At 43.4% G+C, this 23,632-nt stretch overlaps 1 protein-coding gene across 1 annotated transcript in view; it reads right to left on the minus strand.

Annotated features, from left to right (window-relative positions):
- Positions 1 to 23,632, minus strand: part of ZNF827 (zinc finger protein 827) — a 172,261-nt gene that overhangs the window by 121,118 nt on the left and 27,511 nt on the right. The window contains 4 exon segments of the mRNA XM_047091194.1: positions 2,013 to 2,493; positions 7,907 to 8,079; positions 18,106 to 18,199; positions 18,201 to 19,159. Of these exon segments, the coding sequence (XP_046947150.1) occupies positions 2,013 to 2,493; positions 7,907 to 8,079; positions 18,106 to 18,199; positions 18,201 to 19,159 (1,707 nt within the window).

Genomic DNA, 23,632 nt, shown 5'->3' on the forward strand with positions numbered 1-23,632 from the left:
GCAGTCCTGGAGTAAAGGCAGTAACCCTGGTACTAAGAGCTACTCACCCCTACCTAGTGTCCCCCTGGCTGTTGAGGAAGGAAATGTCCCATGTTGAAACCCTGCTGCGTGAAAATGCCATTTGCATTCCTTCCCTTAGGAGTGCACTGGAGGAGCCCAGAAAAGGAGCCCCTTTTGCTATAATATTGGTGGGAGAGACCATCAAAGAAGAACCGGTGACCTCCCCACCACCACCAGAGGCAAAGCCTGAAGGATCAACAGCAAAAGGAAAACTATAAGCATGCATTCCCCCACATTTCCAAAATGTTTAAATATAAAACTCAAAGACTCTGCAAGCACATTTTCCCCTAGATTGGGGCAGAAGAGGGAGAAGGCAGCGGAGGGGTAGAGAGGAAGAGAGAGTCCCCTGTTCTTCAAGGCCATGGACAGATGCACCTGGCTCCGGGTGGCCTGACCATTTCCAGCCGAGGACTCCCCACCCCTGGCTGCCGGTAGGCGGGCTGGTGTGCCTCACTGTTGGTCATTCCTGGTCATTTCTGATTGCCTCATTTCCGTCCCCTGCTTTTCCCCATGACTACCAACTAGTATTGCACGCTCCTGAGGGGCAAAGATCTGGGGTGCTGGGGACATTCCGAGAGCCCTGACTGAAGTGTCACTGAGCAAAGGGACTTCTGAGCAGGCAAAACTGAACCTCTATTTCACCTGGCAATGACATTTAGTGAAATGCGACTCACAGTCCATTTAAAGGAAGGCGGTGACCAATTATTCTCCATTTAAAAGGGTATTGTCAATCTCCAAAGAGCTGAAATGGCATTTGGAAATCATCGTGGGGACTGCCATCTTCACTGAAAGACAGAACCAACTCTCAGCCGACCTTTCCCCACCCTGCACATCTCTTTTACAATTTAAAATCATACTTTAAAAAATGTAACCAGTAGAAGCACAATCCCACATCGTGTTTTATCATTTCCAAACAGGAAAAACAGTGCTCCCTCAATATCGCCACACCTCTTATTCAACTCCACAACTTAACCAAAGAAATTGGGGGGAAAAAAGGACAAAAACAACAAAAAAAGTCATGTATAAGCTGACAATGAATGTGATGTCAGTTAATAATAAATATTGATAACCTACTTCATCTTCTTTCCAAAAGGCAAAGGGACAGGTGAGAACGAATATTTTTTTTAAGTTTTTTTTTTTTTTTAATTTCACTTTACATGAGGCACCTAAAGCAGTTAAATTCATAGAGGCAGAAAGTGGAATAGCCGTTTCCAGGGGCTGTGGGGAGGGTGCAATGGGGAACTATTGTTTAATGGGTACAAGGTTTCCGTGTGGGATGATGAAATGTTCTGGAGATGGACGGTGGTGATGGTTACACAACAGGAATGTACTTGATGCCAAAAAACTATACACTTAACAATGGTTAAAATGGTAAATTTCATGTAAGGCGTATTTTATTACAACAAACATTTTTCCAGCGGAGAAAATTACGTAAAGGTAATCTTTATCATTTGCTCAAATTTTAAAACTGTAACTCCCGACAGTAGTCTGTGTGTATATCCAGAGACTTTATATGTCCTTTAAAACTCTTTCAAATTAAGGCAATAAAGAAACTGAATAGTGCAAACTGAGATGTTCCATACAAGCACTTTAAAAGAACCAAACGCAGAAACAAGTTAAATATGGCCCAAGGTCACACAAAGAACTGTCACCAATTTGGCTCACCATGTGTCCTGCCCCCCATAACAAGAACCCATAAAGGGGAAAAAACCAGAAGGAAATCAACAAGACCTGTTGTTTCTAGACCCAAACCACAGAGATGCCTACTTCCAAAGGACTGGGAAAAAAAAAAAAAGTCAAGGAGAAAATTCATGAAGGTGCAAACTAGCAGAATTCAAAGGGCTCTTGAAATCACCTAGTACTACCAGCTTATTTTTACAGATGAGAATCCTGGTAGAGAAAGAGAGAGAGAGAAAGAGAGAGAGAAAGAGAATACAACCCTATTCAAGTACCTGACAGCTTCATGAGAAAATCAGACGCCATCTTAACAGAGATGTCCTGGCTGAACAATGCTGACGCACTGTTGGCCACATACTCGGAGGGGTCTTTCAGCTTTGTGTGGTTGGCCGGCCTGTCGGCAGCATTCAGAGTAAAGGAGGTTGGCAGGCCGTTATCTTCCTTGGGTTCCTCCTTCACCAGCAAAGGCGAGACGCCAGCCCCACCCTGGCTAGTCCTCTCTGGAGTGTTGGACGTCATCATGGTCCCCACTAGCTCTGTCCCTCCTCCTTCCCTTTGCTGCCCCAGGCAGGCACTGTCACTGAGGTGGGGAGATCCCTTGACATCTGGGTCTGGGATCTCCTCCTTCACCTTGGCTTCTGTCCTCAGGAAATGCTGATGGCAACGCATGTGGAGTTTCAGGCTGAAGTGGCGTGAGGAGGTAAAAGGGCATAGCTGGCACTGAAAGGTCTCTCCCCGGTCCTGGTGCTGATGAACCTGACGGAGAAGCAAGAAGAATGAGCTGTCCACCATGTGCTTACGGAAAATGCCTCGTCGTACATCCGGACTATTCGTCCACAATTTCCTCACAGTACCAGGGCTGGCCCAGGAAATAAAATCATCAGAGGAGAGGTTTGTTACTGTGCCCCAAGTAATGAGGTCCGTCCCTAAACATAAAGCAGATCCACGTAGGTTAAGAGTCCATTATTAGAGCCACACTCACAACTGAGGATGCTGTCTGCCAATGGAGGCTGTGTTTAGTAGAATCCTCCAAATAGTTTAGTCATCTCATCTCGGTTGGTCTTTGGAGAAAATATAAACCCAGCAGAATTCGAACTTACATAATTACCAGCTGGGGGTCAAAAGAGGCAACCTGTCAAGCAATTCGTCTCACAATAATAAGTTGCGTGTACCCAATCATTGTCACTCAGAGAATTAGTTATGTTTTGCAAACACAATTTCAATTTTCAAAATGCTTCTCTGGGTGATTAAGAATGTGGAAAATGACGTCTCCGGGGTATTCCCGTTTCATAGACAGGGAGACTGAGACCCCAGTGTAAGTGGCGTAAGCAAAATTACATATGAAGAAAGCACAGCAGAGTGGGAGAAAAACCAAGGTCTGATCTCCCCCAGGTATTCTCAGCAAGGTGAAACCAGGGTCTCCAAACGTGGTTCTATCAGGCTCCAGATTCTGATGTGGGCAATGGAAGAATGCAGACTTTTAAATCCAGTTCCAGTCTCGCACGCACAATACCTGTAGAAATTGTACGAAACTTTTCTCTTCCTGTCCCTACCAAAATGTAGTGCTTGAGAAAGTGAGGAGATCATTGCACTGGCCTGAGCCAGGCTTCGAGCTGGCAGGTGCTCATAAGCGTGTAACTTCCCCATTCAGCTCTGCCAATGTACTTCAGGGCTGACCTGCTACACCCTGCTATTTCAGGACTGCCCCTCCCTTGTGTAGAAACTGCCAATTGCGTAGATTTGGGCCAAATGATTTGGGGGAGTTGTGGGATCTGGACAAACAAGTGATCGGGATTTCAAAACCAAAACAGAACTGACTCCTCATCTTCCAGTGGTGACCTAAACGGGATTTGAACCCAGGTCTAACAAAGGTTAAAGGCTAGTTTGTTAATTCACTGCACTACCTGGACCCTCTGCATAGGCTTCCTTTCCAAAAGAGCAAGTTTTACTACAGCTGTTTATGCATTCTGAATGCAATCCAAAAGCATTATTCACCAGCCAAAACATACTTTTAAATAATGTTAAGTGACCAACAAAAGCAAAGAAATTAAAAGTTAATGGTGAGATCCTGTCGCTACAGCACCCCACTGTGGCTTTTTGAAAAAAACAGTCGAAGAGGTTCTGGGTCCCCCAAAGCATAAATTTCTCAGAAATAACCATATAAACTTAAATTCAGTTGCAGCAAGGCCTTGCTTGTTAAAATGCTTCCGCTCTGCCAGGTTGGGAGGGGCTGGGGGTAGGTACCCGTTTGTCACTGGTCGTTAACATCACCTCTCTCTGTTCTGTCACAACAAAGAGATCTCACTCTGGAGCTGATCATTTCATTTGCTTTCTCACAGAATCGTCCACCTAATTCACACAGGACCAGGCACCCTGGGGGGGGTTTGGGCACAGCCCCACAGGACCCTGGCAGATGCTGCCAAAGGCGTGCCCAGGAACCAGGTGGTAAAGGTCACGGGGCTGAATGCTTTCCTGGGAGCAGAGCGGTGGGGCAGATTCCGTTTCAGAAGTGTCCTTACATCTATTGACCCGGGAGAGTAGAGGAGCTAATCCAAGAACAGGAGCTCTGGAAGCAGCTTCTGGAAGAAGGAAAAGGACAGAGAGAGAGCCCAAGTCCTCAAGGCGAAAGGGAGCCCTGGACTGAAAAGAGTCTGTGCTCAAGTATTTTACGTGGCTTCTCTTCCACCAGATCCTGGCCTTGCTATATTTAGTTGTGGAAAAATCAGTGTCGGTTTAAAGGAAAAACAGTGGCCGAGGTGTTGACTTTCGCACTTATCGTTTTATTTGAGCTACACCTTCCCAAAGGGGCTGTATGTCGCATTTGGCCTTCGAGAGAAGTATTCTCTCTACCTTCCAGCTGTGGTTTCTTCCCTTCTGTCCTGACAGAAAAGCACTTTCTGTTATAACTGTAATCTCTTTAGCCTAACACTGGCTTTAAAATCCCTCCAAGTCTGCTAACGTGAAGAAATGCTTGTCTAAAGCATATCATTCTTTCCAGGCCACGTAAGAGACGTCCTTACTGACTGGTCATTTTGCACGGGGCACCTAAGGGCTGGGAATAGAAGGCACTGTTACATCATTAGGTCCATCTCCTGGTGGCGGTCGGATGGACATAAGGAAAACTTTGGCAAACATCTGCTCCACCCCCTTAGGGGACCAGGCCAGACAGGGAAGGGGCATCCTTGGGAATCACAGCTCCTTAAATGGCAGGCCTGAGACCGGCAGAGCTCAGCGCTCTGACCCTTGTCCAGTCTCTTACCATTACTTCATCAGCGTTCTTTATTTTAGCAGTCCTCACCTTTTCTGTTCAATCTTAGCTTACGAATTTCACATTTAATTCCCCTATGCTCACTCATCCAGGAAAGTTGTAAAAGACTTAATGGAAATCTAAGATAACCCTGAGGAAGCTGGAGGCATTTACAAGCTCCTTCCTCAGCTGCCCATAAAAACATTTGCGAGATCTACGAAGGAGGAAAGGCAGGTTTTCAAAAAAATGTACAGTGCCCAGCACCCGGTAGGAACACGGTAAATACAGTCCTTATTGAACAAATAAAGGAGAATCCCAATTTGTCTTAAATAAATCTATGTCATCATTATAGAAGGATGTATGTTAGAATAACAATAGTGGTGATTTCTGTGTGATGGGAGTGAGGGTCAATTTTATATTCTTGTTGTTTACCAGTTTTTTTTCTAAATTCTCAGCATTAAAGATATATCACAAAAAAAAGGCAATAAAATTTAGAGTAAATTCTTTATACCACATCATTAACCTATTTCCAAATGTAAACACTAAATCAGACAACTTCTGGATAATAATGACCAGGTTGGCTACATTTACTGAGTGTTCTCCATGCCGGGCATTGTATTAAGTTGCTTTATGCCCATTATCTCATTTAACCCTTATAACGACTCCAGGAGATAGACTGGATGATTATCTCCATGAATGGAAACAAAGGCTGGGAGAGGTTAAATGATTCACCCAAAGTCTCACAGCTACTAAAGTCGTGGAACTGAGATTCTAACTAAGGTCTTTCTGACCGCACACAGCTTGAGATCTTAATCTACAGGTGACACTGCCCCACTTCACAGGCCGAACTCGTTTTAGAAAATCTATTCATATTTGTAGTCTCTGGTGAATGCAGCAGAAGCAGAAGCTATCCATTCACAAGACCACCGCCATCATATTCCTGTGTGGACTATACTTACAAAATCTCTCTAAAGCATGTTGAATCCAAACAAAACCATGAATTCTTTAATTAAAGAAAGAAAATGGCCCATATGCGAGGTGGAGAACAGAGAAAAGAAACAGTACACCATTTGATAAAATTAAACTTGCATGAGCCCTTCTCACACATCCCTTATCAAAAGCTGGAGTCGTAGCTCAACAGGTTAGGACACCATGAGTTTGAATAAAGTAGTAATTTCACACAACTGCTTTATTGTACTGGTTATTGATTTGTTCTGAAAGCATTCTGAGACCCCGCGACCCGCAAAGCCCTCGCGGCTCTCATCTGTAACACTGTCATGGCCGACCGTCTGTATCATCAAGGCACCCAACTCATCTCCCTGTAGCTTCAGGGTCAGTAGTTCCTGCTATTGAAAACCCAGCTTTTTTTTTTTTTTCCCCATGGGTTTATAAATAGGTTGTTTTATGTGACCCTGAGCTGAAACCAAGCTTACAAGGTGTCAGGCTAGATGCAAGTTTTCTGCTCACTGAAGCTTTAAATTTGTCAGACCTGATTTCTAAACACAGCGTAGGACATAGTAAGGAAAACAAATTTTAGTTTTAAAGGCATTTCTTTTGAAGTCTCGGCCTGCTAATGAAACCCACTTTGCAGGTGTAAAATACGAGATTTTATTTTGGGAAGAGGTGATAGAGGATGAGGAGGGTGAAAGGAAAAACTAAGTAGGCTCAGTTAAATCCAACCAACCAGAACTCCTGGTTAAATGGATTCTGAAGATGAAGGGCATGCTACTCTCAGGAGAAAAAGGCAAATGATAGAAAACAAATTACATCATGGATTTAATTTTTTTTTTAATCTTCTGAGCTATTTCCTAAAATTAGGAGACGTTCTGTCCGATCACATTTTTTTTAGAGCTACAATTATAAACGGTGATCACTGATCTATTCAGATGGATTAGACTACGTGGCTTTGAAAAAAAGCAAATATCTTAATTATGTACATGCACAATGCTTCTTATAGCAGGAAAGTAAAAACTTCACAATGTCAACAGCCTGACATTCATTTGCTCAAGGCCTTTAGCTAGTAAGTTTCACAATAGGATTTAAATTCAGGTCTATCAAATTCAAAAGCCCATGCTCTTTTGATCTTGTGATTTTCTTCCTTGAATTTCAGGGAAAACCTTTATTAGTAATGGGGTCTGACAGAAAGCTATCTAGATGACTAAGTTTTCTCCATCTCATGTACGAGTGAAATACAGAGTCTAGACAAATCTCTTATATGCTTATTACCAGTGCAAACTCCCCAGCCGTTTTTAAAAAGACATTGAAAACAATGTCCTTAGATGTTTGGTAAGTGTGATCCTGGGAATTAGGACAGCACAAACACTGAGAGCTTCAGGAGGACTCAGTCCTGTCAGATATGCGCCCCCACTCCCGCCCCCCCACAAGCCTCACAGAGAGCAAAAGTTAAAGCCCAGGCTTCTCTGAAGGTTCTCACACCTCCTATAAGGCGTCTCTGGGTGTTCCTGTGGGTTTGTAAGCTGGAGAGCAAAGCAAAAGCAGAAGAGGGCAGTCGCCTCTGGGGCACAGGTCCAGCAGCCCGTCGTCCCATACTGGTCTTCCCTGCCCTTTGCTCTTCCCTAAGTCTTCCTCCCGGCGCCCCAGACATGTATTGCCACGCAAGGCCAAGGTAGGCTGCTTCGCCCCAATAGGAAAGGACGGCTCTACATCATGTCTATTATTTGGATACTGGAGCTTCTGTTTGGTTTTAAGTTCCTGGTTGTAAAACGAACGGGCAGACTGTCACAAGGAGACCCTTTCGAGCGAGCGTGCTTCATTTGCGCCACCAGCTACCTCAAGACGAGGCGCACTGAATGCCACAGGCTCCACCAGCGGCCCCTCTCCCAGGAGCCTCCTGCACTGGACCGTGTGCAAGAGCTCTGGCCGTGCCTCCCTGTCCGTGAGGCTCATCCACAGCTGCCTTACCTTCATGTGGGATTTGAGATTGTCCTTGCGAGCACACCGGAATGGACAGAGCGGACACTGGTGACTTTTTAAACCTGTGTGGATCACCATGTGCCGCTTCCAGTAACTCTTCCTTTTTATAACCAAACCACATATCGGACACTGGAAAGGCTTCCCGCTTTCCTCTTCTGAGGCTTGGAAGAGGGAGAAAGAAAGAAAAAATTGAGGAAAATTCAAAGGTACATTGCATCCAGCACTAATTCACATGCACTGCTATATAAAGAACACTAATAATGATCCGGTATTTTTCCTGGGCAATTCCAAGGCTTTCTCCATGAAGAAGTTTTATTACTGCTTTTCTCCCAGTAGAAACCCACATCCATCTCATTAATTCCATGTGGCTTCCATTTTTCAAAATTTGATCATGCTGCCGTGGGAAAGTCTTACTTTCAAAGGCCATCTCACACTTAGGAAGGCATCTGCAAAGGGGCTCTGCCTGGCCTGTCCTCGTTCAGCCCAGAGAAGCTTGACTTCGGGGGCTTTGTTTCCCGAAGGAAACCTCCGGATTTGAGGCCATATCTGAATTCCTAAACTTAGAAAACAGCAAGAAATAAAGACAGGGAAAGACGCACTGCACCACACTGAAAACCAAGGAGCCATCATAAGCCTCACACACCAAACTCCTATGGCGATAAATTTTAGGATCCTACCGCTGACGTGGCTAGTTAGTCATGTCTGGAGCAAATGCTACTGCCAATTTAGCCATCAGGGGGTCTTAAGGTCAGGGCTTTTCCCCCACCCATTTCTGTCCCTCTGGTTGCCACTAACAAGATGCACTGCCTTCTCTGAACTGGGCCACACAACCCACTTTGGGAAGAGCTACAACGAGGCAGTCACGAATGCTTCCATTTTTCAGGAACGCAAACAAACCAACTACTTCCTCCAAGGAAAGCTAAGCTAACTCTCTCCTCCATCCCCTCAGGAAAGGGTCTCTTTGTGACACTGTGCGGCTACACTGCTCAGTGTCACGCTCACGTCTGCAATTTGGAGACAGAATAAACACAAACAAGTAGAGCTGAAGACTCAGACTTTCCTTTCTTAATCATGAGGGATCAGAAATATTTCCGGGGCGCCTGGATGGCTCAGTCAGTTAAGCGTCCGACTTTGGTTCAGGTCATGATCTCTCAGTCTGTGAGTTCCAGCCCCACGTCGAGCTCTCTGCTGACAGCTCAGAGCCTGGAGCCTGCTTCGGATTCTGTGTCTCCCAATCCCCTCTCTCTCTCTCTGTTTGCCCCTCCCCTGCACTCTCACACTTTCTCTCTCTCGCAAAAATAAGTAAACATTAAAAATTAAAAAAATGTTTTTCCAAATGGATTAAATAAGACTAATACACTCATAAAGCAATACGCTCATATATGGAGCCATTTTAAAAAATGAACTAGATCTATAGATGCTGATACAGAAATATGTCCAAGATATTAGAGTTAGTAGATATGCAAGCACGATATGAAACTGTATGTCGAGGCTGATTCCACTTTTGTTTTACAATAACTGGGAATCAATTGCTAATACAGCAAGGTAAAAGGTTGAAAGGAAACGTTATAGAGAATGAGTCTAGCTGACAGCACTTAAAGCCATTCATTAAGCTTCACCGCTAAAAAGGGGACACTATGTGCCTTCTGATAAGCCATCTATCAATTATACCTATAAAAAGTTTAATCGAGCCTCTCATATAACTACAAGCTTATCAGAAATATAGGTGATTAAAATAACAAAAACACGTTAAACACACACACACCCAGGGGACAGAATGAGCCAAAGCCAGAATGTGAGAAATTCTATAGGACGAATGCGTCTCTTCAAGCGAACAGCGCTTGGAAAAGGGACATGGTTATGGAGGCATATTAAACAAATATGAAGTGTGAGGGTGATTTCAATCCTGACTTGAACAAAACAATTATAAAAAGACACTTTTGAGATAACTGAGGGAATACTGATTATAGCCCAGGCATTCCATAAAATCATGAAACAATCATTGATCCCGTTAGACGTGATAATAGTTACGGTGGCTATTATTTTTCCAAAGTTCCTCTCTGTTGGAGATAATGTATATGGTAATATTTACAGGCAAATGGATATGAGGTCTGGGATTTGCTTTTAAATGCCTGAGCAAAATAAAGAGAGGGGGTAGGAAGAACGGGACACACAAATGACAGAAAACGATATCCTTTTATTAGTATGAAAATTGTCCGGAAGCATACCCAAGAAACCATTAAGCAGTCACCTGTGAAGAACTGTGGATTAAAAGGAAGGGGTCGGGGAGGGAAACTTTTGTTTTTATTTTATATTCTTCCATACACGTTGAATTTTCTAATGCACACGTTACTTTTATAATTTTAAGAGGCTATATTCTCATGTGTAAACTTTAAAATCATCTTATTATTTATTCATTGAGTCAATTGACTATATGCAAAGGACCGCTTATAATGGATGGAACCAGAAAGGTTCTGGAATACAGTGAGGATATTCCAAACACACTGTTTTACTATTGCCGGTATAATAAGTAATACTGGTTACCCTAACCAAACAACCTGAAAAAAGAAACTCCTATTGAAAAATATACCTTCCGGTCTAGAAATCCTACTGGTGATGTTTCTGTCACGACTATTCTCTTTTCTGATTGGAGGATGGAGTGGGATTGAGGGTTCCCTTTCATCCTAGGACAAGCACACTTTGTAGAGGCCTATAAACACACTTTCTTATTAATCTGACTGTAGCTTTCCTGCTGTTTTTTGTTGATTGCCTCTGCTGACCTGGAGTCCCATCCCTAATCTGGCCTCTCATTTTCTATTCTCCATTGTCATTTCTTCCATTCGGGTATCTTGATCATGAAGACTGCACATTGAACAATAGATTTGAGAGGAAGGACTGAATCAGGCCTCTAGGTGAGATTACTGTCATCAACCAGAGGGGGAAAAATGATAATGATGTCTATTTGGGGTTGTAAGAATATCGAAGTAACAAGAAAGAAACACACAAATAGGCTGCCGCTAATCCCTATTTTCCAGAAGTATTTCCCAGTGTCTCAACCCTAAACTGCCTAATGTTACAGAATTGCCTGGGAGAGGAGAGAAAAACGGAGATGTCCTCTACTGACCTGAGGTTTCTTGGCACATCACACAAAGGCAATAAAAAGGCATTAACTGACCAAAAGAACATCACCAGCGTCCCCTGGACACCTTGTTTTGCTTAATGTGACCAATATCTTTCTTATTTTTTCTTACGCCCCCCCCACCCCGGGTCCCCTAGTGTGTATTATAGAGCACACTACATGAAACCTTGATATTAGCATTTCCTATAAATCTATTTTATTTTGGAGCTATGCTTCCTTAGTTTTAATTAATACCAAAAGACACACGAATTGTGTACAAATTAGGGTGTCCTTGGATTGACTGGGAAAAAAATTAGAATACTCATAATGAAGAGAAACTAATGGCAAGATATGTGGTCAAATAGCTACATTATTAGAACTTTGACATTTTTAACTGATCATGGCAGGAAAAGAAGAAGACAGAAGCCAAATGATAAAAGTAACCATAACACAATGATCTATTTTCCAAATTGGCCATTAATCTCCCCTGGTAACATCTGCATTTTTGTTTATTAGAAATTTTTTGATATTTTAATAGGATGCCCTCCATGTGTAAACAATGTTGTTAACTACTTTGGAGAAGGGAGGAAACAAGGATATATTCCAGTTTGTATGCCAAACTATTTTCAAGGCTATAAATTTCACTCAAATTTAGAGCCTAAGGAAATATGACCACTTCCTTAGACTGAACCACATATTCTTAAGGCAATAGGCTTGAAACATTCATTATTTTACATAGTTTACAACCGTCTGGGAAACAATTCCCCCCAAACATATCACTAGCTAGTTAGTATCACCACAAGCAAAACTAGATCCCACCAAATGCTAATAAACCCAGTGGCATGGATAGCTGCTGATTTGCTTCCTTGGAGAAAACACATTCTCTTTACAGGCATTAGTATTACTGGAAGAAGAGAGATAATAAATGTGTGCAGTTCTCCCGTCACACAGTAAACGGAAGCTACTGGTAGTAGCTGTTGCAATAATAGCAGTGACCATAAGTTCTAGTCGTACCCTCTAAAGCAGGACACTCACCAGGAGAGCAGATGTAAATTTAAACAACTGACATCACATAAATACATAGCCCGGGGCCTGGACCAGAATGGCACTTTGTCACAGGAGCCAGGAGAAAACAAAGGAACAGGAGTCCACTGTGCTACACAGGTAGGGTCCAGCTCAGCCCAGGCAGAACTCTGATGGCCAAATTCAGCTTGGCAGGGAAAAGAGAGAGGTGGAAAATACAGAAGGGGAGGAAGGGGAGGAGGGGGAATTGGCTGGGGTGAGGCTAGAGGTCTTTCCCTGTGTGTCTCCAGCACCCAACAGTGCTAGGTACTATGTGCAATTCAATAAATGTGTGTTGGATTGTAATGAGAGTAATTGGAAAGGGCTGGGTCAAGAGAGTATCAAAAAGTGAAATGAGTGCTGGAAATGGGAGAAAAAGGTACAGGAAGCTGCCAGCAAGTCCCAAAGGCAGCAGTGTCAGCCCAAGAGTACATGCTTTTCACATAGCACACCAATACATGTGTCAGATGAATGGGTGTGGAGAGATGTGCACGTACTTACATCTTACCTATTTCCAAAATGAATTTGGAGGAGCTGATATTCAAAATGCATACAGTATGACTACACCATTAATAAGATACAATGGTAAGCGTTTAAACTATTTACAATGGACAAGATCTACAGAGGCAATCTTGTGGGAGGTTTGATGGTGAATTTTAAGAAGCAACATATTTACTTCAAAAAAATTATATTTGTTTTGAGTCGATAGGGTTAAAGAATAAAAAAGGAAAAGCAAGGCATTTTAACACAGGAAGGTATCTTGGAGATAATTCCCAACTAGCTCAGTTTATATAGATGAGGAAGCTGAACAGAGGTGTGTGCTTATAATCCCTGTGCTAGTTAGTGGCAGTGTTGAGATCAGAGCCAATATCTTCACTTCCAATTTGGTGACCTACCAAGTTGTCTACACATAAATCCACAAAGCAACAACACTTCATTGGGGGGGGGTGGAATTCATGGAGGTTTTTATTAACTTACGTGCTTTAACTTAAGGTAGGAATTTTTTTTAGTGTTTATTTATTTATTTTGAGAGAAAGAGAGAGTGAGCAGGAGCAGGGGAGGGGCGGAGAGAGAAGGAGAGAGAGAATCCCAAGCAGGCTCCATGCTACCAGCACAGAGCCTGATGGAGGGCTTGATCTCCTGAACTGTGAGATCGTGACCTGAGTGGAAATCAAAAATCAGGAAGCTTAACCAACTGAGCCACCCAGGTGCCCCTCAAGGAATGAATTTTATTTTTTATTTATTTTTTTTTTTTAATTTTTTTTTTCAACATTTATTTTTGGGACAGAGAGAGACAGAGCATGAACGGGGGAGGGGCAGAGAGAGAGGGAGACACAGAATCGGAAACAGGCTCCAGGCTCCAGGCTCTGAGCCATCAGCCCAGAGCCCGACGCGGGGCTCGAACTCACGGACCGTGAGATCGTGACCTGGCTGAAGTTGGACGCTTAACCGACTGCGCCACCCAGGCGCCCCTCAAGGAATGAATTTTAAAACAAATGTAACTGTTTCGTAGGCGCTGAAATCAAACTTTCTTTTGGTACATCTTATGTGGCAACTTGCAGAAAATGGAGCTAATGTGCAAGTAGTTTGCAGGTAGTGTCTGCATACTTCCCATATGCACCTTACCATACACATCAAAGGGGTTCAGGATGCCAGGTGATCCTGGGTATGCATGACCCTCAGGGCTGTCCCCACTGAGGCCTCCTAACTTACTGCACATCTGAGTAGGATGACCCATCCTCCTTCCTAACAATATACATGGAATTAATATATTTTCATAGGATTTCATGGACATGTCTCTCAAATGCTATTTCAGGGTATAAAAAACTATGTTGGCAATGGATATCACCGGGTTTATCTGTTGTCTTTGACACTGATAATTATTAATGCATATTTTAATGATTGCGAAGTATTCAATAAAACTAAGAAGTTTTAGATATCTGGATAGACTAGAGGCAGTCTATATTTACATCACTGAGGAAATATAATTGAGGTCAGTGACAGATAGTTCTGAATCTTGATTAAAAAGAGAATTTTCTAAACAAGTTCCTGCCTTGTGATCATTGCCAGATTAGGGTTAGAATAGCCATGGTCCTAATGGGAGTAGAGGAAGAGGTTACCTTACACTCTGGCCTTTCTATGCCTTTGCAATAATTTTAATAGCATCACGTAAATATGAAAGAAAACAGGATCCAGAAAACCTCTATCTATGGACCCAGGAAATATTCTGAGCCTTCAGTTGTAGGAGACCAGCTTGCTTCTCAGCACATTTAAATTTTACTCCGTGAAATAAGATGTTCTGGAGACCCTCTCTCTGAAACTCTCCTTGTTATTTCTTTTAACTGGGAGCCTGGCATCCTGGGACTCTTGCTGGCCATTTACAAGAAACTTTGTCTTTAAAATAAAAAGCATCTATTTTATTCTGAGAGGCAACAAACAGTAGCTTCAAAGAGAATTGAGTCAATGTGTGACATTTATCTTGAGAGCAAACGGACATAATCTTCTCTCTCCCGTGTCTCTTTTCAGAGGAACAGTGCAGCATGTGCTGGGGCATAGGGTCACATGAAAGAAACCTCCCTCCTCAAGTGTCACGTCTCTCTAGCAGGGGGGAAAGGCTACTGAGCGGTGGACTCTTTAAGGAATGAAATACACCATGACCTGGCAACAACTGAATCCTGTTCAAAAAAGAGGAATAAGGTCAGACCTAAAAGACACTTTTTTTTTCCCCCATGGTTTGGACTTCCCTTGACCTAAAGAAGGTCGAAGAAATGCTGGGGTCTAAATTACTCAATACAGGATTGGCTTTTCTAGCACATATCTCTTTGTAACTCTAGAATCAACTTTATGTGCCCTTTTTGCAACATTTTTGGGAAACAGCTTTAAAACGTGAGCCCTGATTGAAATCAGGATGGTGCTGTAGTTATTTTTATGGATTTTTTTTTTTTTGTGGGTTATTGTTTGGGTATTTAAATTATTGGGCAACAGATAATTTTCTTTCTTTGGTGCAAGAAACCAGCCACACTATTCATTTTGAATTAAATGAAGATTTCTTTCTAAGCTAAAGGAAAAAAATAATAATGAGAGATGCTTAGAAACATGGGTGACAGCCCTCACCACATTCTCCTAAATGCTTTCTTGGTATGGCCAAGTTACATCTGAATCTAGCCCCGGGTCGCCCTGAAGCCCACAATACAGAGTGTTAGAAGGGGTGGGGGACTAGATGGAAAAAGACCCATCTTTCTTTCCACTTCTGAGATTAAAAAATCTGTAACAGCAACCAAATCATCTCTCTGTGATATGAAGGTAAATAACAGAATTAAATAGTCTATCCGCTCCTCCTTAACCCATAATCTAGTTAGCATGCCGCGAAGTGATGACATCGCTTTAACTGAGAGGGGCACACAGGCACCCTTCCTCCTGTTTGCAACCCAGGGAGCAAGAAACAGAACTCGAATTTAGGATGCATCCACATGGGCACACCGAACATTTTTCAAGGGACCATTTCAAGAGCCCTCGTGTTTGTCTTCACAGCAATCTTTCCTCTTGTGTGAGTTTTACAAAATGGGTGATTTTTTCCTATGGTTACTCGTCAATGGAACTGTTTCACCAACTCACGGCTTGTGCACAGAGGCACGTGGAGAACAGGGGACTTGGGTACCAGTCAACCAGGAGGGGGTTGCAGAGACACAATCCAAGAATTTCCTCTCTCTCCTCTCTCAGTTTGGTCATTTTGAACATGCATTGATTAAAAGAGTAAGTGTTTTAGCAATAGAAGAAATCCAGTAATAAGAAAAGAAAAGAAAATGATTGTTTCTAGATCTCCGTGTTAAATTCTGCTGAGAAGCTCGTTGCGATGGTTTCATGAATTAAACGCATTTAAACCATGAAGGGAACCTATCTTTTCCTTTGGGTATGTATCCTACAACCAAACAGGCAGAAAGTCTACCGTGCACTGGAAGTTCATGACCTCTTTCACATCTTTACATGCATCTAAGCCCTGGAGTGAAAAAAATGATACTTCACCACTGTTGCTAGCTAACTCAAGACGTTTTACAATGACAAAGCGGCCACAACGTGCCTTCAGGAGACACAATTTTATCAGTTACCTCTTTCTGAGCCTTCAGTCAACTAACATTTATTATTAATTTTATATAAGCTTTTCTAAGTAACTGAAGTCCATATGAATTTGTAGTGTAAATACCGTAAGTGCATTCATTCAGTAACCAGATACAGAGAATATTTATAAAACTACATTCAAAAATTTTTGTTAATGTTTATTTATTTTGAGAGAGAGAGTGCAAGCGGGGGAGGGGGTGAGAGAGAGGGAGACACAGAATCGAAGGGAGGGGTGGAGACAGAGGGAGACACAGATTCCGAAGCAGGCTCCAGCCTCCGAGCCCGTCAGCACAGAGCCCGACATGGGGCCTTACAAGCCATGAGATCATGACCTGAGCTGAAGTCGGACGCTTAACCGATTGAGCCACCCAGGCGCCCCTGTAAAACTACATTTTATATACAGCCATGCCTTTCTTCCTGCTGCTCCCCTAAATGAAATTTCTATAAATGAGGGGTGATTTTCTCCATTGCAAGATTACCCAGCTCCCTTTGCTCTTCTCCTGGTTTCCTAATTTTAGCCATTTCACCAGATGGCAGGTAAAAAGTGAGGAGAAATGAAACTCGGAATGGATAAACATTTCAGGATTTTATGGACCCTTCAGAAACTCTGGAGTGACTGGTTTGGATCACTTAGAGTCATAAAAGTTCCAGGTATCCATTTCCTTAGTTCTATTCTGCTGTTTACACAAGTTTTAAAACAATTAGAACTAGCGCATAGAGCTCACTCAGCAATTTAAATGGAAATTTGTCTGAAGTGCATCAAACCAATGTTAGCAGCGACCATTCAATTATTTGCCATTCATCAATGTGGCTGCAAATAATCAAAGCTGGCTAGACATACACAACAGCAGTGTTTACACTGACGAGGGCACACATAGTCTACTTCCTGTTCCAATCTGACAGGATATCCTCGGGAGACATCTGAGACTCCATACCTCCATCCCGGGACCGTGAATTTACCATACGCACAATTTAAAAACAACCCAGCACAAGATGGGATGCTTCCACCGTGAGAACTCAAGTGACTAACTTTCTCCCTCAGACGAGTCACTTGTGAATGTCAGGGCTCCACAAGACAACGACTTCTCCTTTGGAAACACTGTCCTCCCAAGAAAAACTTATGATTCAAATTTTCCACATGCACATGCCTTCAGAATCTGATTGGATTTGAATTTAAAAAAAAAAAGCATCTGCAGGAAATGCTTTGATTATGTCTGAATGACAATATTCTTTAGGGTTCTTCTATGGCAAGAAATTACAGAAGAACAGGGTAAGTGGGAAAGGTTTAAATTACACACACACACACACACACACACAAATAATAAAAATGCTAACATAAAAGTATACAGTGTGATAAATTAGGGCAGAGTAGTTACTGTATACAGAAGTCCATTTGTGATGGGAGGTAACAGGAGGGTGGGCTCTCCCTTGTCCACTGTATCAAAAGCAGCGGGTTTTTGTGGGTTTTTTTTATCCCCCTATGTTCAGTGATGCCATGCACTCCATGACAAAGCTGCTTTGATCTTCTCCCATTAAATATGTCTTGTATGGACCTAGCCTGCACTTGGTAAGAAGAAAAAAAAAAGATCATTTATATGAAAGGGAGGAGTACTGTACGTCTCCAAGATTATTCATTACCTTTCAAAAATGAAGCTATTTGTGAAGTCTTTGTGTAACACATACATGAAAGAATACTACGCTGCTTGCTTAAAGTATTTTCTTGTGCTCCTGCTTTCTTATTCCTGCCTCGGATCAGATGGGGACCCCTTCCGAATAAAGCAATGAAGAAGACATTGCAATTTACGGTCGAAAGAAAGAAAGAAAGAAAGAAGGAAAGAAAAGGAAAGAAAGAAAGAAACGTACACGATGATTGAAATAAAAGACCCCATACCTGAGCTGGAGGGTTTAGAAACTCTTCCCTTAGGAACTGGGAGTAACAATAATTCCAAGGACTGTGGTGGTGGTGGCGGAGGCGGTGGAGGCGGGTGGCGGGGGTGGTGGGGTTACTTTCTCTTGCTTCTTCTCTGAAGGCGGTGGCGGTAGAGGGTCCTCAGGCACCAGTGATGATTTCTCAGCCAGAAGACTCCCAGCAGCCCTTGCCGCTACCTCTTTCAGAAGGGCCGCCGAGGAGGTCATGGAAGCCAGGGAAAGGAAAGAGCTGGCCGGGGGTGGGTGTTCCTGACCGGGAGTCAAGCTTCTCTCACTGACTTTCTTGGATAAGGCTGCCAGCGTGGAACTGGCAGACTGGGAGCTAAAAGGGGAGGAAAAGGACTCAAATCGCATGGTCTCCTCAGTCCTGGTGAGAGATTTGTCCTGCAGAACGGCATTGGCTGCGGCTTTCAGTTTGAGGATGGCTGAATCCGGAGACAAGCCGCAGGTGGTGGTTGAGTTTGACAACCACTTACCTTGATTCCATATAAAACGGTTACTTGGAGCGTATTGGTCATTCTGTTCCTGCTTCTCAGCCAACTTCCTGGCAAGAACACTGAGCTGCTGGGCATGGTGGGACGGCGGGGAAAAGGAGAGATTCGAGCCCACGTTCACTGGGGACTCCACCCTGCCATTGGCCGTGGCGGTGGCATCGAGTTTGAGGGAGCCAGCCTCCAGCAGCCGCCTCAGGTTGCTGCTCAAGGGCTTAGTGGAGCCTGGGGGGTCATCCTCACACAAAGAAGACACGCCAGGGGAGAGGTGATCTTGACATTGCAGTGAGTCTCTCAGGACCTCACCGTCAAGTCCCACCAGCTCCAACGTGTGACTGCTGGGAGTGGCACTTCCCAAGGAGGTGTCAGGGGAAGTGGACTGCTCTTGGATCCGGTCCTCCAGAGACAGCTTATAGTTCTCCTGGACTTCTCCATAGGATGCTTCTGACGGAGTCTCTGAAGAGTTTCCATACCAGTGCTCTCCTTCACTGAGTTCTCCCTCCGCCTCTTCCAGCCTACTAACATCTGGGGGAATTAAGAAGATCAAGTTTACTCCCCAGTGGGCAACAAGCAAGTCTGAAGACATTCAAACGGAGTTGTTGACATGCTTCCTCTTCCCCTCGCCCCAAGAACCACAAGAGAGACAGCAGCAACCTTACCAGAATGTCAGGTGCTGAGTCAGACAGTCTTGGCAGAAGCCTTCTGAGAGAAGGTAAAATACTAAACAGGCAAAGGTAAAAACACACCCACCTACGAAACATATTCATCTTTCTATAATTATTCCAGACAAATTGAAATGGAAAAGAGGGAGAGAGAAAAATGGATCTGGGAGAGAAGTAACTGCATGAAGAGACTGCTATTCTCAGTGGTGGGGGAAATGGAAAGAAACACGTTTCCTTGTTAAAAAAAAAAAAAAAGAAAGAAAAAAGAAACCGGCATGATATCTTTAGTGTCGCATCAGAATTAGAGAGGCAGCCTGGCAGGGTGGGAAAATGTTGTCTGTGAGGCACAAGACAGTGGGAAGCCGCTTCCCCACTTTCTGATTCCACGACCTCAGGCAAGTCGCTTAGCTGGTTTGATAGAAGAGGCAACTGACTTTTTTTGAAAAGTTCATCCAACGATGTAAATACTACCTGCCTGTTAGATATTACAGCTGCATCCAATTGTTATGAAGCTTAAATCACCATAAGCATGTGACTGTGATTTGCAAACAGGCAAGAACTATATAAAAATCAGATCTCATTCGCAAACACTGCTCACATTACTGATTTCTTAAAGTGACAGCATTTCCCATGTTATGCATGTTACTTCTTTGAGAGTCCTGGATTCCGATTACCAACATGCCTGCCATCTTATCACAGGCAATGATTAAGAATTTCTCTCCTCACTCCACTAAGAGTCTCCTTTATTTTCCGTCCATTAATTTTTCTTTCCACCACTACCACACTGACTGCCCACAAAGCACCGCTCCGTTGGGACTCCCAGCCATTCCAAGAGCACCCATGAGCTCTGTCATTGTTCTACCTTTGCTCAAGATATTCCTTCCATCAGGAATGTCTTTCCTCAGAAAACCTGACTATTTATCCTTCGCCTGTCAGCTCAAAAGTTTCTTCCTTGTGATTCTCCCCAGAACTCTCAGAATTAATCTCTCCTTTCTCATTCATTCACTTATCCAACAAACAATTGTGGAGTATCTGTGGCATGCCAGGCATTGTTCTAGATCATTCTAGACTGAACCAGACTGAACCACACTGAACGAAAATCCTGCCTTCGTGGAGCTTCATATCCCAGGAGAGGAAGATAGATGGCACACAAAATTTAAAAACTAGTAAGTCATACAGTAAGCCGGAGGTTGGGAAGTGCTATGGGAAAAGATACAAAGCAGGACAAGGAGGATGGGGGGATAACAGGTAGGAGGGAAGTTGCAATCTTAAATAGGATGGGCATATGGGGCCTCACTGAGGTGGTGACATTTGAGCAAAGACTTGAAAGAAATGAGCAGTTGTTCATTTAGCTCCCTCTGGGAGAGCGTTCCATGCAGAGGGAGTCACTGTAAAGGCCCTGATGTGGAAACACGTGTCCGTGGCCCAGCGAGGAGGCTAGTGTGGGTAGAGTGCGGTGAGTAGGGGTCAGAGCAGAAGGAGAGGAAGTCAGAGAAGTAACATCAGAGAAAGAGAGGGAGGGGAGAGAGCGAGGATGGGTGTGTGTTGTGAACCAGTGAGGCTATGCAGACCTGCAGAACACTGTAAACTGTGGAAAGGTCTTTTGCATCTGGCGACATTGGGAACTACCAGAGGGCTTTGATATGATATGGCTTACATTTTCTTTCTTTTTTTAATTTTTTAAATGTTTATTTATTTTTGAGGGGGGCGGGAAGGGGCAGAGAGAGGGAGACACAGAATCTGAAGCAGGCTCCAGGCTCTGAGCTGTCAGCACAGAGCCCGACGCGGGGCTCGAACTTGGGAATGGCGAGATCATGAAGTAGGTTCAAGTCAGACACTTAACTAACTGAGCCACCCAGGCACCCCTGATGTGACTTACATTTCCAAAGGGCTGTTCTGGCTGCTGTGTGGAAAAGAGGCTACAGACACAGGGTGGAAGCAGGGAGACCAGCCAGGAGGCTGGAACCCAGGTGAGGGATGACAGTAGCTCAGCTCAAGGTGACTGCCAGCGGTGAGAAGCAGCAACGTTCCGTCCATCTTTTGAATGCAGAGCCAACGTTCCCATGTTCTGTTTACACTGATTTTACATCACTCTAAATTATCTACTATAGACTTATCGTCTAAATAGTAAGCGGTGGTGTTTCTTGAAGGCAGGGATCATGTTCCATCATCCACACATCCCCCATTGTGCCTAACACGATGCCCAGACCCCAGCAGAGTTCAATGAATGTTTAGGAATTGAGCTAAGATTTCCCATTGTGCCAAGTTTTGCTATATGATATGGTGTCTCTTTTCTGAATAGAAGTAGTTGAACTAGTAATGCATGAGCTACAAGCTGATACATTGATCTTCCCATGCTATTTAGAGAAAAAATGTCACAAATGACAAATTCTCTTTCACTAAGCTAAAGTTCCATGACTCCTTCCTGAGATTCTTTATTAAATTATCAAGAAAATGTAAAATATCAAATGGAATTTGCTGAAAAAAGGCAGATAAAATTGAATTTTCTCTGTTAAAAACAGTCTGGTTCCTTGTGATTTGCCACATTTCCTTCTTCCCACTCCATTTCAACATTTTTCATCTTCGCTGAAACCAGCACGACCCTAAACTACTCATCTCCCCACTGGCTTCTCCAAGAGATGCTTTTTTTTTTTTACCAAACATCAAGTAGTCAACATCCATTTCAACAAGAGGGCTAATTTTGTGTTCCTTTGGTAAGCCACCTTTCTTGATTTCAGTTTAAATATCTTATCCTTCAGAAAAATCACATGGGAACGATCCTGTAAATAGTAAGAGAAGTAAAAGAATCACTACAATAAGAACAGTTGAGTATCTCAAAGAATTTCTTCTCTGATCTTTATTGACGCTCACTGAAAGAACGTAGGAAAACAAATGATTCAAAAGTGAGTACTTTCAGATGATATTTTTGTCACACTAGAGTAGCTCCAGATAGTCAAGACTGGTCCAGAACCAATGTGGTGTCAGTTAACAAGGTGCCTGAAAGCAGGGTTTTGAGAACCACAAAAATCCATAACCACATGTCCCGGCTCGTCATTTTACTGAGACTATTAAATATTCTCAGGGAATATCCTGGTGGGATCAAAAGCACATAGCTACCTACTGTTAATGCCAGAACCAAGAACCCAAATCACACAACAACTGGCCCAGTGCTTCTCTGCAAAGCCCCAATGCACCGCCCGCCAGATGCCCTCTGAATGGCAACTTCTAGTTGTCAGAAACTGCTGCCCTCCTACTCCTGGTCATCCATGCCTCCACGCTCTAGAAACAGAAATCAGCAAGAGAATTCTCATAGATAAGGACAGTATTCACTCCTTATCTTAGGATAAACCATTCAGAGGTAAGTATCCATTATTCCCATATTCTAATCTCTCCATTCCTTCCAGGCAACTTCTTTGTTGGTGATCAAAAGCTGATTCAACCGCCTCTAGAATTCAGCACTTCTACTGGCAAAGCCCCAAAGGCATAGCTTAATTTCCTACCCCCTCCACACCCTCAGTGAGCAAGACTAGTCCCCCTCCAAATGTGCTGAGGCTGGTGAGTGCATCAAAAACTAAAGCTGTCCTGGGGCGCCTGGGTGGCTCAGTCGGCTAAGCGTCCGACTTCGGCTTAGGTCATGATCTCACAGTTTGTGAGTTTGAGCCCCACATCGGGCTCTGTGCTGACAGCTCAGAGCCTGGAGCCTGCTTCAAATTCTTTGTCTCCCTCTCTCTCTCTGCTCCTCCCCTGCTCACGCTCGGTCTCTCTCTCCTTCAAAAATAAATAAAAACATTTAAAAAAAAATTAAAAAACAAAAACAAAACTAAAGCTGTCCATTCAGGCTCTAATCCTACCAAGCAGTGATCAGGAGATCCGAACATTCTTGAATGATACAAACAGTTGATATCTACGTTTAGAGAAACGTTCCCAACCTTGCCAAAACATAAGCGCCCAACAAGCAAACCAAGCATCTCTTAAACGGACCATTTTACGGCCTCTAAAATAGCTGGATATTTCTCAACCAACCCATTCCCGGTTCTTTGCGGACGCGACCACCTAGATACACTCTCTTCCTGACTGCAAGAAAACTCGGATATGTACAGTATTTTTTAACTCGCAATACTCTATTCATCACTTTTCTGAAGATGCTGCTACTAAAATTGAGACTAGTCAAGTAATAAATCACCAAATAATTTCAATGCACATAGCCTAGGAGGAGCCAGACCAGAAACCCGAAAAGAAACATTTCTGAAATTATTCTGGCATCACCTGAGGTCAAGCAGAAAGTGGGGGAAGCTTTCAGAGACATGAAGGCAAGAGAAGTGGAGACCTGCAGAGG

The sequence above is a fragment of the Lynx rufus genome, unplaced genomic scaffold (genome assembly GCF_022079265.1).
Source record: "Lynx rufus isolate CCGP_SWC_20201006 ecotype Redwood Valley unplaced genomic scaffold, mLynRuf1.p SCAF_3, whole genome shotgun sequence".
NCBI lineage: Eukaryota > Metazoa > Chordata > Mammalia > Carnivora > Felidae > Lynx > Lynx rufus.